This window comes from Canis lupus, chromosome 4 (assembly GCF_003254725.2).
Source record: "Canis lupus dingo isolate Sandy chromosome 4, ASM325472v2, whole genome shotgun sequence".
NCBI classification, from domain to species: Eukaryota; Metazoa; Chordata; class Mammalia; order Carnivora; family Canidae; genus Canis; species Canis lupus.
The window spans coordinates 53,695,175-53,712,119 of record NC_064246.1 but is presented as its reverse complement, the minus strand read 5'-3'; the positions used below and the strand labels follow the sequence as shown (position 1 = coordinate 53,712,119).

The 16,945-nt window shown below is 38.6% G+C and overlaps 1 protein-coding gene across 3 annotated transcripts in view; it reads left to right on the top strand.

Annotated features, from left to right (window-relative positions):
- Positions 1 to 16,738, top strand: part of SGCD (sarcoglycan delta) — a 917,058-nt gene extending 900,320 nt beyond the window's left edge. For all 3 annotated transcript variants that reach the window (XM_025435412.3, XM_025435413.3, XM_025435411.3), the window contains 2 exons: positions 6,616 to 6,739; positions 8,113 to 16,738. In XM_025435412.3, coding sequence (XP_025291197.1) covers positions 6,616 to 6,739; positions 8,113 to 8,286 — 298 coding nt within the window. In that variant the 3' untranslated portion in view covers positions 8,287 to 16,738. The remainder of the gene's footprint in view (positions 1 to 6,615; positions 6,740 to 8,112) is intronic.
- The last annotated feature ends 207 nt before the right edge of the window (positions 16,739 to 16,945 follow it).

The window sequence follows — 16,945 nt, the reverse complement described above, 5'->3', positions numbered from 1 at the left end:
AAACATATAAACCACAGGGTCCACACAAGGTGTGAAGCCTACTTAAAAACAAACACACAAAAAAGAAAAATGATAGGATAAACTCACTAAAATTAAAAAATATTTGCACCCATATCATAAATACTCTTCTAGGATCCTGCACAAAGAAAACCCTGCATAACCATAGATACATATACGAAAAATCAAGAAAGGCAAAACATTTAGAAAACTGTAGAATTATCCTTGTTTTGTTCAAGAACTAGAAATTAAAAAAAGAAAAAAGAGAAACCCAAAAGTTAGTTCTTTGAAAAGAGTAATAATTGGCAGTACTGTTTAAGGGGAAAAAAAGACATGAAAAAAATATTTGGAACGAGAGATACATAACTACAAATGTAAAGGCACTTGAAGATATTATGAAAAGTTTTGCCAACCAATTTAAGTCTTTATATGAAATGGAAAAATACCAAGAAATATGATAACTTGCCAAAGCCAATACACAAAGAAACACAAAACCTAGATAATCTTGTAATTTTTTTAATAAAATAAGATGTCTTTCTAAAATAAATAAATAAATAAATAAATAAATAAATAAATAAATAAATAAGTAAAGATGTCTCTCTATGCTCAGGTTTATCAATGAGTTTAAATATACAAGGGACAAATCATTCTAGTCTGTAAGAAATTCTAGAATATAGAAAAGCATTGGAACCTGACAAAGATATTTTAAGAAAGAAAAACGGGTTCCTGGGTGGCTCAGTCAGTTAAGCATCTTACTCTTGATCTCAGTTTGGGTGTTGATCTCAGGCTCATGAGTTCCAACCCTGCACCGGGGTCCACACAAGGTGTGAAGCCTACTTAAAAACAAATAAAAAAAGAAAAAAAGAAAAATGATAGGATAAACTCACTTATGAACACAGGTACAAAAGCCTAAAAAATACTAAATAGTTTCAGAAATAGAAAAGATGCTCTGTAATAATGATGTTCAGTTAGTGCAAAAAAAACAACTGATTATTAGAAAATATAATTCATATTAATATATTGAGAAATATCACTTGATAAAATTCATATTAATGAACGACAGAAACGATTAGCAAAATAAGAATAAAAGGGAACTCTCTTATCTTGATAAAAAGTATTTTTTTAAAAAAAGCTCAGAACAAAATATCATACATAAATTGTTCAAAGTTTTCCCTTTAAAGTCAGGACACCAACTTGACTTTTTTGACTTCTAGTCAACAGTATATAGGGTAGTCCTAAACAGTACAATATGAAAAGAAAAAGGAAAGGTATAAGAAATCAAAAGATGTAAAACTTTCATAAATTAAAATAATTAGCGCCTATGAAAAAAGACTTGGAACAACTGCAGCACAAGATATGAAAAACAGTATAATCTACACCTACATGTTGACTATAAGATCAACAAAAAATATTGGATAGCCACAAAAGTATGCTAAACCCACATAGAGAATATTGTTAAACTTTATTGAAATACATCGAAGAAAACATAAGTAACTAGAGACAGATGCAATGTTAATGGAGTGAACATAAATCCAATCAAATTCTATACAGGGCTTCCTTGTAAAATTTAAGTTCATTCTTAAATGTATGTGGAAGACCAAGAATAGCCAAGACATTCATGAAGACCAAGATAAGAGGACATGCCTTATGAAATAAAACACTTTAAATGTTTTTTTAAAGTGTAACAAGTAAGCTAAAATGATTTATTGTCACAGGGATAGATAAAAGAATAGTGAAACAGACTGGAAAGCCCACAAAGAGACCCATAGGTATATGGCAATGCCATATGACAGAGCCAAGTGGACTTTTCAATACATGATGATCCCATTGATTTAACATATGTTTCGACCCCAACCTCAGGCCATTCACAAAAAGTAATACCTGATGAATTAGAAACTTAATGAAAAAAGCAAAACTTGAAAGTCTTGAAAACAGTATATTAGATCTTTATGACATTAATGTAGGAAAGGATTGCTCAGGTAAGACACAGAAAGCTCACACCCTCGAGAAAAGATCATAAATTTTTTGCCATTAAAATGTAAAAATCTTAAAAAGAAATGTTAAGATCTTAAAAAGATACTGAGCACAGACTGAAAAGATACAACCACAGACTCAAAGAAGAAATTTTAAGTACATAGACCTGCTAAATAATTATTTTTCAGAATAGAAAGTACTGCTATTCACACACATAAAATAACAATAATAGAAAACAATTAAAATGGACAAAAGACATTTCACTGAAGGAGAATCCCAAATGGTTTACAAACAAATGAAAAGATGCTTAACTCCATTACTAATCTGGGAAATGCAAATTTAAAAGACAATAGCATCCCATTTCACACTTGTTCCATACTAAGACATTATCAAATGCTAGCAAGAAAGTAGTACAACCAGAACTCTATATCCTACTAGTGGGAACTGTACTACTATGTACACTACTATGCCCTACTGGTATCTAATCAAGCTGCAGTTACACATACCCCAGGAGCCAGCAACTCCACTCTTCATATATGTGTCCTAAAGAAAATTACATGTGTGCACCAGGAACCACATGTAGTATGTGCATAGATGCACTGTTTATAGAAACAAAAACCTGGAAGCAACCCACATGTCTCACAAAGGGATGAACCAATCACTATAGAGGACACCAGGGAGACTGAATTAATGACAGCTATGTGCTACAGCATGGAGGCATCTCAGGAATAGAATGTTGAGGGGAGGAAGTCAATGGAGAATACTTAAGTGGAATTGTTCTATACGTCAAATTCAAAAACCGGCAATGGTAACTAATATATCGTATAAGGAGGCAAACCTACAGTAATATTATAAAGAAAAGCAAGAAAACAGTCCACACAAATTTCATAATAGTAGTTACTCTTGAGAAAAGGAAATGGTGGAAAGAGAAAAAGGAGCTCAGGACATGACAAAGATCATCAGTAATCAGCCAGATTAGAATAGAAGCTGCCCCCTGCAGAAAGCATTTCCATCACTTGCCATGTGCTGTTGTCCAGAGACTGTTGTTTTCCTCCCAGCTTCCTTCTGGGTCACTGACCTCCAGCACCTATCTAGTCTTCGTGGGCACTTGAGATTATGACTTTTCTTTAGGGCAGTGGTTCTCAGTGTGGTCCCAGAACCAGCAGCTTCAACTTGCCATAAGTGCCGAGTGTTTAGGTCCCACCCTAGGCCTACTGTATCCAAACTCTAGGGGTGGAGGCCAGCAGTCTGTGTTTTAGCAAGCCCTCCCAGGGATTCTGAAGCTCACCTTGAGAACTTTTGTTCTTAAGGACCTGGCCCAGGCCCTGGACCTCCTGCCTGGTCATCCTTCCACTCTGAGTCTTTTCAGTCCTGCTATAGGAGGGCTGCACTTTCTTCTAGCGGAAGCAGTAGTCCTTTCCAAGAGCCAGCAGGACCCTCAGCTGCCCCACATCTGAAGGGAGCCTCCTCCCACTTTGTCTCAATCAATGCATTTTAGCCATTGTGCTGTGACTGGTTCTCTAGGGTCAGAAATTGACATCGTAGGAGTGCTCTGCCTGCCTTATCCCAACAGGGCTGTTGTAGGAGCTTTTTTCCACAATAGAAAGATTAGTATTAACAGTAAAGAGTATCTGTCTTAACGAACTACTAAGTCTGCCTAACAGCAAAAGACGTTAAGATAGGCTGGGAAACAGAATGCAGTTACCTTTTTGTCTCTGCTTCCAAGAAATTGTCATTTTTCACAATAGGAGACAGTTTCAGCATAGCTCCCTTTCTCGGCTCCCTACTACTTCCCAGGCTGGGGGTGGGGGGGGGTTGGGGGGAGGGAAGACAGCAGTCATTCTGTGTCCAGTTCTCCAGCCTTGGAGCCTTCCTGCTGATCTCAGAGCCCTTATGAAATGAATACAAGTAAAGTGAATTCTAATGTCCATCTGAAATGCAAGTGCTTCACCTGATAACATTCTCCTAGGTCCAGACATTTTTTTTTTTCTGTGTCAAGCTTTTTTTTTTTTAACCTCAGCTATCTTTTTGTATGAATCCTTCAGTTTAAATGCTACATAACAAATACGAACACATTCACCATATCCTGAATTTGATGTCACTGACATCAATTGTTTAAGTTTCGAGAAATATTGCCTACTGTCATCACTGAGCCGTATGCAGTACTATCATCCTACCCTCATTTACAGATACTGGTTTCAGAAATACAGGTGCTAATTTCATGAAAAGGTGGCCTTTAACAACAAAGAATGGCATGAAGATATGTTAGGAAAGAAGTCCAGTTTTTCTGGAAGTGATAAGATATACTGGACAATATACTGGCTAAACCTGGGTTCAAATCTTGTCCTCTGCCCTTTTACTAGATGTACAACCCTGGGCAAGCCTCTCACCTTTGTGACCTTGTGTGCACAATCAAGACTAAAGAGTACCAGAGTCATAGGATTTTTATGAGGTTTAAATGAAGTAATACATGTAAAGCACTTGGCGTGGCATCCATCACCTACTGAGAAAAAAAGTGATATATTCAAAATGTACTTCAGGAGCTAGACTCATGTGTGAAGTACACTGGGAAGAAGGAAGAAGGAGAAGGAGGCACTCATATAGTCCAGGTTAGAGATGAATTAGTACACTGAGAAGGGAGAAGTTGTGAGTTAACTGATCATATAAAAGAGGGAAGGAACAAGGGGAAGGAGAAGATGGCATGAAGACTGTCACCTGAGGAGGGTGGATGACAGCAGTGCCATTGAGAAGGGGTGAACAAAGTTGGAGTTGAGCAGAAATATTACCAGAAGGGATACTTATGCCGTAAGGGGGAAAGTATCAACACTAGTAAACACCGAAGCCATTAGAAAATGCTGGATAACTGTGTAAGCCAGCCAGACTTTATAGGAGAGAAACCAAATGGCACAAAAGCATCCTCATGTTTCAAAAGTGAGAGAATCAAGAGCACAGGAGGAGCTGAACTGATTGGATGAAGGTTCTAGGCAAGACTGCACTACATAGACATCACTCTCTATTGCTCTGTTTAGTGAGAGAAACCACATGCAAATTAAGTAAGTCATAATTAGAGGTGGAACCACCCTAGCCCAGCACCAAAGTGGTGAAGGTCTTATGAGGAGCCAGTAGGAGAGGGGGATTCTCGCCATCACAAGGGATGGGGTCAGAAAGGAGAGAATAAGTTCAACAGAAGCTCAGGCCTGTCTCTCACCAGGACTATAGACCTGTCATTCCTCTGTAGGACTCTGGTTGGGTCACTGTAGGGGGAATGCAGACATCAATAAAGAAGTGTGAAAGACCTGACTCTTGGCATCTTTGATGGGGCTTAGGATCTCTGGGTGGTGGTGTCCCTACTGGTCAGCTCATTGTTCCTGCCACTTACTGAAACCCAAAAGGGTTTGCAAGAAGTGGTGGAAGCAGAACAGGGAGCCAAAAGTTGGCAGAGAGGCTGTTGTCCCTAATGTTCTAAGTGTCTAGAAGCTGGGGACACAGAAATAAAACTCAGGAAACTCATCTGAGTCAGAGCAGTTTGAAAACCATGCTGAGGTCTGTGCTTCCTAAGTTAGGATATTCTTGTTGTAAAGAGAGAAGATCTTGATCCACTGCTATTTGATGATAATGTTAATATCTAGACCATTCAGGGGGTGGTTAATATTTTTCACATTAAATGAGTTAAGCAAAGGCCCTTCTAAAGAATATTATCCTGTTTTGCTATCATAATTAACATGGAGTGTAGCTGATTCACCTTCTCCCCTTTCTTAATTACATACAATAAAATCTACTCTTTGGTGGTACAGTTATGTGAGTTTTCACAAACACAGAGGGTTGTGTAACCACCACTGCAATCAAGATCCAGAATAGTTCTATCACCTATACCTCCCCTTCCCATGCTGCTCCTTTACAGTCAAATCCCTTACCCTCTCTAACCCTCCACAACCAATGATCTGTTTCTCTCTTCTTTTGACAACTAGTTGAAGAGGGCACAAGATTTCTTTATGATTTGCTGGTATAATAACACTAGTAACAGCAGTATTAATAATAGTTAATATATATAATGATTTTCAATGTGTCAAGCACCACTTGTGACACTTTATAGTTGAGAAAACTGAGGATTCGGGAAATTTTGGAAAGCAAAGAAGACAGGAGGGAAGAAGAGTCTCGCCAGGGTCACAGAGTGTCAGCCCCAGGGCTTGAGTCAGGTCTATCTAACTCCTAGGTCTCTTTTTATAATCTCTATCTGATTCTGCTCCTTTTGACAAAGTAGAAGGGATATCTATCTCTCAATTTTAGAAAGCTCAGTTGAGACCTGGGACCGCCTTACTCTAAAAAAAAAAAAACAAAACTTATGTAAGAATTTGGTTAATTATACCAATAAAGCAATAATTGAGTAGGTGTAGGATAAAATGAAGCCAGGATCCTAGAACACCTTTCCTACAATCTTTTCGATGTGCAATGAAGATAGAGCCCAGATATGTTACTTCCTCCCTCATAAACTTGACAGGTTTGTAAAGCAAAACTAAAAAAAGATCCTGATCGAATACTGAAATGCCATTTTGTGTCAATGCTTTGAGCAGCAACTTCCTCTCAAATTTGCAAAAGAAAAAAGGCAAAATGGGACTTTTAATCCTCATCTTACATGTATTTCAGGTTGGAGTCCCCAACCCGGTCTTTGGTGATGGAGGCCCCAAAAGGAGTAGAAATAAATGCAGAAGCTGGCAACATGGAAGCTACCTGCAGAACAGAGCTGAGGCTGGAGTCCAAAGATGGAGAGGTAAGGGTACAAAGGACACAGGTCCGGAGAGCTACAGCTCCAATAAGACAACCTTTCCCACAACTTTCCCAGACTCCCTTGGCATCAAATCTGATCCTACATTTCTAACAAGAGGAGCCAATCAGAAGGTTTTATGTCCAGAACAAATATGTTGAACAGCACAGTTATAAGCCTAACCCACAATATATAAGAGTTATGACTCATTATTTGTAAAGTGCTGAGGTAATAGCATATACTCCAAGTCCAGAATTATACAAACAGCTATGAAAATGAATGCTATTTCTGAATTCATTCTCTCTCTCTCTCTCTCTCTCTCATGACCCAAAAGCAAGATTTAGGTAGCCAGCTTAATTGAGCTGTATGTCACATGCATCTGGCACAAGCTGAACGTAATTTACTCGTAGTCATTTTTAAAGCTTATGTTGTATGTTTCTCCTTTGAGAATGTAGAGTGGGACCCAACAGTTATCCCAAATCAGAACAAGACAAAACCTAAATAGGGTTAAGAGCAGGCAACAACAAGAGGATGGAGGACTGCACATATATTCCTTCTTCCACCTGACATAATCCCACTTTAGTGAATAGAATAGCCGCTTGCATTTGTGTAGACAAGGTAAGCCAAACCCCCAAGGAAGTTAGATTAAACTGCAAACTTTTAAAAATGTCTTCATCACATTCATAAGTGAACTTTTCTATTTAAGAGTTTTTAAATAGAGGGGAAAATGTCATTTTTTAAAAGCAAAACTCTTTCCCACTTTTCATATCTGCTTAGAGATTATCCATCTCCACCTGCTTCTGTGCACCAAATACACACCTTTTGATTGGTTTGGCATTTGCAATATTTGTTTTAAAAGAGCTAGTCAGATAAAGCATTCATTTATCAAAACACTCTCTTCAAACAGCCACAAATCACACACATTTTGAAATAGTGACTACATAACCTATGCAGATTATAGCTTGCAGAATCCAGACTCTGGAGAAATTGATTATAATCTTCAGAGTCATGTAAGAGTGGAAAATACTGCATATTCTTAAAGTCATCCCATGCAGTCAGACCTAGATGGGGGTCTGAAGGCCCATAGTAAAGAAATGGTTAACCCAGCATTTCCAAATTCATTTCAGTCTAGGACTCAATTCATATCTTACATGATATACTTTTGCACAATGCTCATATAGACCAGTGCAATGTTGTCTTGGTAGATTATAAGCCTCAGGGTAGAGACTCTCTGTCCTGTTCATCTCTGAATTCCCAGTGCCCAGAGTACTCAACATATGGTAGGTGCTCACTTAGGCTGAACACACATCTACTGTCTGAATGTCAAGAAAATAAATGGCAGGTTCTAACTGTCTTTCCTTCCTATTCGGTTTCTTTAGATTAAGTTAGATGCTGCGAAAATCCAACTACCTAGACTGCCTCACGGATCCTACACACCTACAGGAACGAGGCAGAAGGTCTTCGAGATCTGCGTCTGCGCCAATGGGAGATTATTCCTGTCCCAGGCAGGAACTGGTTCCACTTGTCAGATAAACACAAGTGTCTGCCTTTGAGAGACCATCCATAGTGGACGTTGCTGGTAGCATAAAGGCCGTTTTTGGCTTTAGACACTGGCTGCCAGCTATTTTTACTAGAACACAGAAAGCCTATCAAAGACCTTGTGTGTGTGTGTGTGTGTGTGTGTGTGTGTGCACGTGCGTGCACGTGTGTGTGTATGTGTGTGGGTGGATATAAATATATATAAATATATATAAATAAATATATATATCCTCTGTATAAAATGAGGTTTCAGTACAAAAGGAACCATGGGTGACCCTGTGATATCCACTGTCATTTCCATGTCAACCCCACCACATACATGATAAAATCAAAACACCGATTGAGGCCCAGTATTCCCTTCAAAGTCACACAGTGTGTCAGACACTTACTGAATATTCACCGATATATTTGAGTAGCTGCATATCTTGCACTTTAGTGTCATTTACAGGGCAGTGATGGCGGGAATCTCCGAGTCACACTCAAGCACTGAGACTCTCGTATTGAAATAGACATTTCATTTCCATTTTTAGCTTTAGGAAGACTGGCCAACTTTCCCCTCTTCAAGTGAGGGATGGGGGCAGTGCCATAGAAGTCAGCTGTAGGAACTCAAAGTGGTTGTTCTCCCTTCATAGCCAAATGTATTGGGGCTTTTGTTAGTTGGATGAATGTGGAGGATGAATATTAGTGAAGTTTGAAGTGCTCACCCAATGCCTGCTATCTTCCTTCAAAATCACATATTATCCCACAGTCAAAATAGGAGTTGTAAATCAGCACAAAAATAGGCTAACAGCTGCTTCTCAGTTGGCTGGAAGCTACTCAGTGGCCTGACAGGCAAAGAATAAATGGGTGATAGGTCTCTGTTTAAAGGAAAAAATGGCTCAAGATCTGTTCCATCCTCGCTTTTGACTTTATTCAGTAGCCCCAAATGATCAGGTCAATCAAAATCCTTAAGACTGGAACCCCCATCCCAAGAGAAGCCATTTAGGGATGGAAACCTAATTAAGAGTAGCATGGAAAGCCTAATTAATTTTTATGTTTCCTGAGATTTGCAGGTAATTTAAAGATGCCTTTTATTTCTAAAGGCATGCACAAACTTTGGCTTCAATCTTCTTATATATATTTTTCGTTGGGATATTCATTTTACTAAATCATTATGTTTTCTCTAAGAATAGTGACCCAAGAATCACAAATCTAAAATACATGCCCCCAGAAATGGTCACTAGAAAGTAACATAAACTGAGTTACGTATCTCTCTCAGACTCGCAGTGTTCCCGTGGCCCAGCAGCACCACTACCTGATATGTGGAAGCAGCTCCCTAGTTCCCGCCATCAGCTACCTCTCATCCCTTCACCTTCATCATTGTGCTCCAGGGTCACCCTGGCCAGCTCTTGTGCTGGGACAGGGGATACACCATCTCTGTTCAAAGAGGGGGAAATGTGCCTATGCCTTAAGTCAATGCACTCAGCAAGGAGAAGCACATCCTATTTATCTTGTTGTTACCTGTAGTTTATTTTGGGTGATTGGAGGGGAATGGTCTAGTCATGAGTGGACATCTTAAAATCTCATAGACAAACCAAGTGGCCAACAGACATGGACTCTCAGGAGCCCAATGGAATGATAACTGGTTTAGACAGTCCTGGATGCCATTTGGCAAGCATTGGCCCCACAATCCTAAAAGAAGTCATATTTGTAGGCCTGAATGGCATTTGTTTTTTCTTCAAGGTTTTAATTTTTCTTACTTCACAAGCAGGGGAAGATTTGACATAGAAAATGAATAAGAGATTTGGTAGTTTTGAGAGGACACTCAAGCATCAGGCTGAGATTTGCATACAAAGGATATAAAGGCAAGCTGGGTGTTGCTTAGTCACTTAGGAGTGAGTGGGTGAGCCCTGGAGAGAGAAGAGGTTTCCTAGCCTGATCAGCAGCCCTGCTGGCTTCCAGACCCCATACCCTCTCCAGTCACTCCTCCTCAGCATCCTATGTAGAAGAATTGAGTTGTTCAACGGCAAAACTACTTAGTTTGTAACATTAGAGTCTAAAAAGGAAAACCCTAAGAAGATATCAAGTTGCTCTGGATTGGTATTATTTATATCCTGTAGGATCATACTGCCAGAATTTGCATGTTCTACATACAGGGTTTTGTCAAATAGGAGAGCTCCCCCCCCCCTTGGCTATAAGGAACACTTACCCCATATCATTCAGACAGTAGTAGCTATGAGGCTCTCCATGGCTAAATACCTTAACACAGTATTTTTAAGCAGACAGACCATCTTTGCATTTTGCCATCTCAAGTACATAATCAATGGATAATAAGAAAACAAGGTTCCCTGAACCTCTTTCCTCTGATTTTGTTCTAATCATCATATGAAATTCTGAGATCAGAACCTTGGTGATTTTATGCCCATAAAAAATTGAGGTGATCCCACTTGCAGAATTTAATCTTCAAGGTAATCAGATCACAAATAAGATAATAATAGCAAACCAAGAATAGAAATCAAGCACCTATGAGGGACAGACATGATCAAAGCTTCTGATTTTCATTTGTGCTAAGTGACCACATAATATACCACATAATAGGCAGGAAACTTAGCATCGTCTAAATTATATATTTCAGTTCAGACTATAGAATTCAGTATAATGCAATCAAAGTTTTGTTCTCCCAACTTCCTCCAACTAGAATATTTGTCTGTGGTCAGTGGTTATGAGACAAGGTTCTAATTCTAGGGAAAGAAATCTACATTAAAATTCTATAAACTTTAATTTTAAAAACTGGGATTCTTTCTAATCTTTATATATAATATATTCTGGACAATCACACTCCAGTATATTAAGCAGCAGGTGGCGTAAAAAAGAGTTCAAGTGAATCTTTTATAGAAGTTCTAGTATACTAATATTCTTCAGATTTTTAAAAATTAAAAAGTGATCTCCAAATATGTTTAGCCCTCAGTACTATTTGTTATCTGTTCAATAAGTCATAAAAGTTCAGTCTTAAGAAACTACTAGCATATGACTAAGGTTTTCAAAAGCCCTTATGGTGACATCTCTGTAGGTGGAAACTTGGTATGAGGCTTTCTAATTGCTCTGTTACCCAAGGGATAGATCTTATCAACTTGAATTGGCTTTAACTTCCTTTAGGTCAGTTTCTTTGGATGATTTTCATTGTATATCCAGCAACCATAGACCAAAGATTGCTTAAAGTTTAACTCTAGAGCAGGGGTCAGCAAACTGTGGTCCCTAGACCAAACCTGGCTCATCACCAGTCTTTGTAAATAAAGTTTTATTGTAACACAGACATATCCATTCATTTCCACGTTGTCTGTGGCTGATTTCATTCTTTAACAGTAGGGTTGGGTAACTGTGCCAGAGACCTCATCGCCTGCAAAGCATAAAATACTATTTGGACCTTTCTAGAAAAGTTTGCTGGCCCCAACAAAGAGGTCATTTGTGCTATGTGTTGGACACAGCTGGAAAGAAAGTAAACTCCACAGTAGCATGGAGTAGCCCTACATGTATATGTGTACTTAGGAATATAGATACTTGCCTATAGAAGAAAAGGTTAGTCTTATGTTACATGTAAAAGTGATCCACTTGTCTGAGAAATGCAGGTTCACAGGATTCTTGCAAAAAGGGAGGATGGAATCAGGGGGAGACTTAGTGCAAAAGGAAAGCTGTGATCCTCCAAGAGTTTTTTTTTTTCCTTAGGACCCTTAACAGAGAAGTGGTTCCCTGGTCACCATCTTATAGGACCAGAAGAGAAATGGAAGTCCTATGATTTATATTTACAATCTTTCTCCTGAAGAGACTGTTTCTGCAATGTCACAGGTTTTCCACTTCACCATCACATATTCCAGAAAGATGCCCATTCCATGGTCCTCCAGAGACTATTTTTAACCAAGCAGGTCTTGTTGACATTCATCAACTCAGTTATTTACACCTCCAGTGCACTTGCCCTTCCTATGTCCCTCCCCAGCCTGAAGGGTTGGTGGGACCAATAAATAATATTGGAAGAATAATAAATATTGGGAAAAAAGAAATATTGGAAGCAGCATTTTAAAATATGTAGGAAGAAAAAAATATAATAAACGTCTTTCATGAAGGTGTTTAGTGGGGAAATGAGATCAATGCCAGTTTGATTTTGTTTTCAAGAATTTGGTCTTTGTTCTTTGGTGTAGCAAGAGTGAAAAAAAAAAAAGATCTATTTTGAATTCCAGTATCTCTGCCTCTGTGTAGTATGGCAAGTTCCTACCAGAGATTTGTCTTTATAGTCAACATCCCTACTGCTAAATCCATACTTCTATTCAATATTATTAAAACAGCATCAGTAATGACAGTCTTTGTAAGCATGAGTGTTCATATGTCGGAAAAGAAAGTTGTGTTTTTTAATAAAAACAGCCACCACTTACCAGAACCTAATCAACATCACTTAAAGAGCCCTTTTGCATTTTATCTGGATTCAACCAAGAGGATTAAATTGGCAACACTGCCCTCCACAGAAGCAACTACATGAGAATATCTTGCTTTTGTTTATTTTAGGCAAAAGGTAGCATGATGTTTGAACGAAATAGGTGAAAAGATCCATGTAAGCACCTGATCCTTGTTTTTTAAGGCTCTGTGAGAGGAGAATCTCATTTAAGTAAGTTGTAAACAAAACCGTTTGCTCTCTTTCCCCTGCACCAGGAAATCTTAGGCAAAAAAAGGATAATGAAGCAGTTCCTGGAATGATACATTTGCATGGTGCCCCAGTAGCAGGTGGGGGGAAAAGTTAAAAGAAACAATCTGAGAAAACAGGCCTTTTATCTCAAAGATAAAAATGTCTCTCTTTTGGTCTTTCATCACTTTCTCCTCAGGGGAAGGTTCCCCTACTTCTAACGTATTTCCATTAAAATAGTCAAAACTACTGCATTGGGATGTCAGATGCATCTCTTTCTTTGTGGCAATCTGAATTTAAAATTATACAGTTGCCTCTGAATTTCTCATTCACAAAGCTAAAACCACTGATAAGAGATAAAGCAGTCTGAAGCCTGCTGCTTCAGCTAGCACACCACACCACACACATTAGCCCTTTCAAAAGCAATGGGATTTCTATGGTTCTTAAAAGCTTTCTTCATAACGGAGTCCTTGAAATTTCTTCAGGCAAGTCTGAATGGCAAAGGAAAAATCATTATTTGCAGGAAGTCCTTGTTTTGATTGTTAGAGCATAAATGTGAAAAAATTCTCTAGTTAGGGTGACCCATGCTCATATATGCTATTTGCTTTGGTTTTAACCATATTCCTTCCCCCCCACACACACACACAGATACACATACACTTCCTGTTATAGATACTGACAGAGTAAGAAATTAGCATCTTCTTTTGAGAAAAGAAAGCAATTGCAGAATCTGGGGCCCTTTGATGCAATAGAAGGTGTGATGTCCTAACAGTGTTGATGGTATCAAATCCATCACTAAATAGTCTCAGCTGTCCCACAGCAATGCTAACTGCTCTTCTTCCATTGCAGCCCAGCAAGTGGTAATAGCGGTTCCACATCCATGAGTTTTACAATTGGGATAGAACAAAGAACTTGCTGTAGGCAAGAAGTATTTTTAGAGTCCAAATCCACCTGTCTACATAAATGGGAAGCCAGAGTAGCCCCAAATGCCTCATTAGGCATCTTGACCCCTCAGTAGTGAATGAGGGGGTTTGGCTTCATCACTAAGTGCTAGCTGAAGTCAGATAAATACAGCAAACGTGGCAAAGGAAACATTTGTTTTACCTAAAGTTTACTCTTCACATATGAGGCTAGTAGTCCCTCTGCTTCCAATGTTTTCACAGCCTACTTCTACGCTTGGGTTATGTTGGTGGAATCAGAGTTAGCTCAGACTCCATAATGTGAAAAATTCCCAACTGATCAGTTAGGTTACATAGGAGCAGTAGAGCAAAGGAGTGTCCTAAGGCAGGGAGATGCTATTTGTTGAGAAGGAAGACATTGGTGCATTAGTTCCCATATTCATCCAATTCAGGAGATTCTAAATTTGAAAGTCATAGGTTCTTCTTTTGAGAATCCGAATACTCAACCTTCTCCCAAAAAAGAATCACCCACAAAACTTTACATAAAATCAAAGCAATTTTCTTGGACTTGAAGCCCATTTTAAGATATGGCAAAAGCTGTATTCCATTTTCTAATAATGTTTATTAACTGGTATTCATTAAGCACTATATGCTAAGCATTATGCTCAGTATTTTATATGCATTCACTTATTTCACCCTCGACACAATCCTTTGAGTTAACTTCTACTTTGGATTCCAATTTACAGATTTGGAAACTGAGGCTTAAAGAGATTAGGAAACTTGTCCAAAGCCACTAACTAGACAATGGCAGAGCTAGAATGTGGGTCTAATTCCAGCCCACTATCTATGAAGCCACCAATACGTCAAACTATGTTTCAAGCTGTTGAGAAGTGACTCCTATCGGCTTTTAGACTAGACTTTCTTGGGTGGATAAGGCTATAGAATTTGCATCTCCCTTCCCTCTGTAATCTCTCATCCATGACAGTATCTAGTACTAAAGTAGAAATATCTAGGTAAAAGTATAAGTGATTTGTCTGAAAAATAGAATCTGGAACCCCCCCACCCACCCAAAAAAAAAGTAATTCATTTGTTCTGTGTGTGATTCTTATCAAGTCAGACTTCCTGTCCTTACAAGTAGAAAGATTCCCAGGTTGTCAGCCTTACATTTAAGAGAAAATTATAATAGTGATCTATAGGCATGGGCTAAACAAGTCAGCATTTCTGCATACATACACATCCTTCTCCTATTCTTCACTTAAAGAACAAATAACTGATTTTAGGTGAGGTCTTGGTTATCATATTTCCTGAACTTTATTTGTGGCAAAATGTAAGGGAAGAATCAAATGGAAGGGAGCTCAATCTCTGTTGTTGTCCCCATTATCCCTTTAAGAAGATAGGAATAGCAAGAACTCAGTTAGCATTATGTATTCAGTACCCAACCTGGCCACTTTGGCTCTAATAATGGCTTGAGACCCATACCCATACCTTGTCCATCATCACTAATAGGCCATACCCGCCTCCATGACCAGATTTCTTCTTGCCAAAGTATTCAGGCCATTACTACCAATTGATTGGAGTAGGAAATGGGACCCATTTGCCAATTCTTGTCTAAACAGTGGCTCCCTTTAACCTTGAACTTATACATTTTAACTGGTGTCCTAGATTCAGCAATGAGGTTGGTGTCTTTCCAACTACTAAAGGAGAAGATGAGTACATCTGAAGTTCCTTACAACTTGGTGGCTTTGGAGCACTTTCATCTTCTGAGCAAAGGGACTAGGGTTTGATATGTAAGAGTTAAAAGACCTAAAAGCATTTTGAAGAATTAACTCATCCAGGGACCAACTGAACAGGTTATAAACCAGTGTGCCCCTGTTAAGGTCCTACTGTCCATCTACCCCCACCCAATGCTGAGAGACCACAGCCACAGAGACTGAGGTTCATCCTGCTTTCTTGCTTTCGCAACAGCACATATCTGATCCACTGGGTAGTTAACAGAGCTTCCCACTGGTCCCAACAGATACAGCCCCAGTGCCAGCCAGGGTCCTATAATGCTCCTCTGGCTCAGTCACCCCATAAAACCTCAGTAAAGGGATAAGCTCAAAAATGTCAAAACCTTGTTTTAGGATAATTCAGGAATTTTCGTTTACTGGTGTCTGTCTTCCAGTGGCAAATCAGAAATGGGTACCCTTTATGAGCCTTATGGAACTAATATCACCAGAGCCAGAAATCAGGTTCTCCGGTAAGAAGGGGATAAGTAAGCAAAATAAAGGGAAGAACTGGCACACCCAAATTTGGGGTGGACACAAAATTAACCTAATTCGTATCTAGTGTTTTAGTAAGGGAATGGAGTTTTTATGCATTAACCACATCCTCAAAATATATATAAAAAAATTTTTTTTTAATTTTAAAAAACCACATCCTCAATCAAGTTTCTCCCTTTTGGAGGACGCTAAGAAGGAGAAACACATCTCTTAAGAAGGGCATGTTTTAAAAGGAAAAGGTAGAGGACATCCATCATTGTGCTGGCTAGCTATGCTTCTGGAGAAGCCAGATTCTGGTGCTTTTAACAGAAAAGATGAGGTCATAGAAGTCCCATTTGCTTGGAGATTTTGTAAAAGGAACCCCATTCCCATAAAGCAATTGAGTTCAGCCTTTGGGTTATTTTTGGGTTTGTTTTGTTTTTCTCTGGGTTTGGGTGTGATGTAAGAGAAAGAGATTTTTAGTTTTGTTTTGTTTTAAATAACATCAATCCTTGCACACTCTATGCAAAAATTTTGTAAGCATTGCAATAATGCTATGAACTACAAGGAACTATTTTAACTTTATTACACTTTCTGTATAAAAAATTTGTATTTAATATTATTTCAATTGCAGTCTTGTAAAATATATTAATAAAAATAATGATTGGTAAGAAGGAAAGCACCCTTGTCCACTTCTTCAGGGAATTCCTCTTTCACAGTTAATAAGTCAGTCACTCCTACTGACTCTACCTCAGAAATAAATTTTCAGATTAACTTCTCTTCCAAATTTCTTTGATCAGTGGCACATTGATTAAGCCACTTTTGCCTCTCTGGAAGAGATTTACACAGGCTGCCTCATAAAAGAGAGCTTATTTTAAGGTACTAC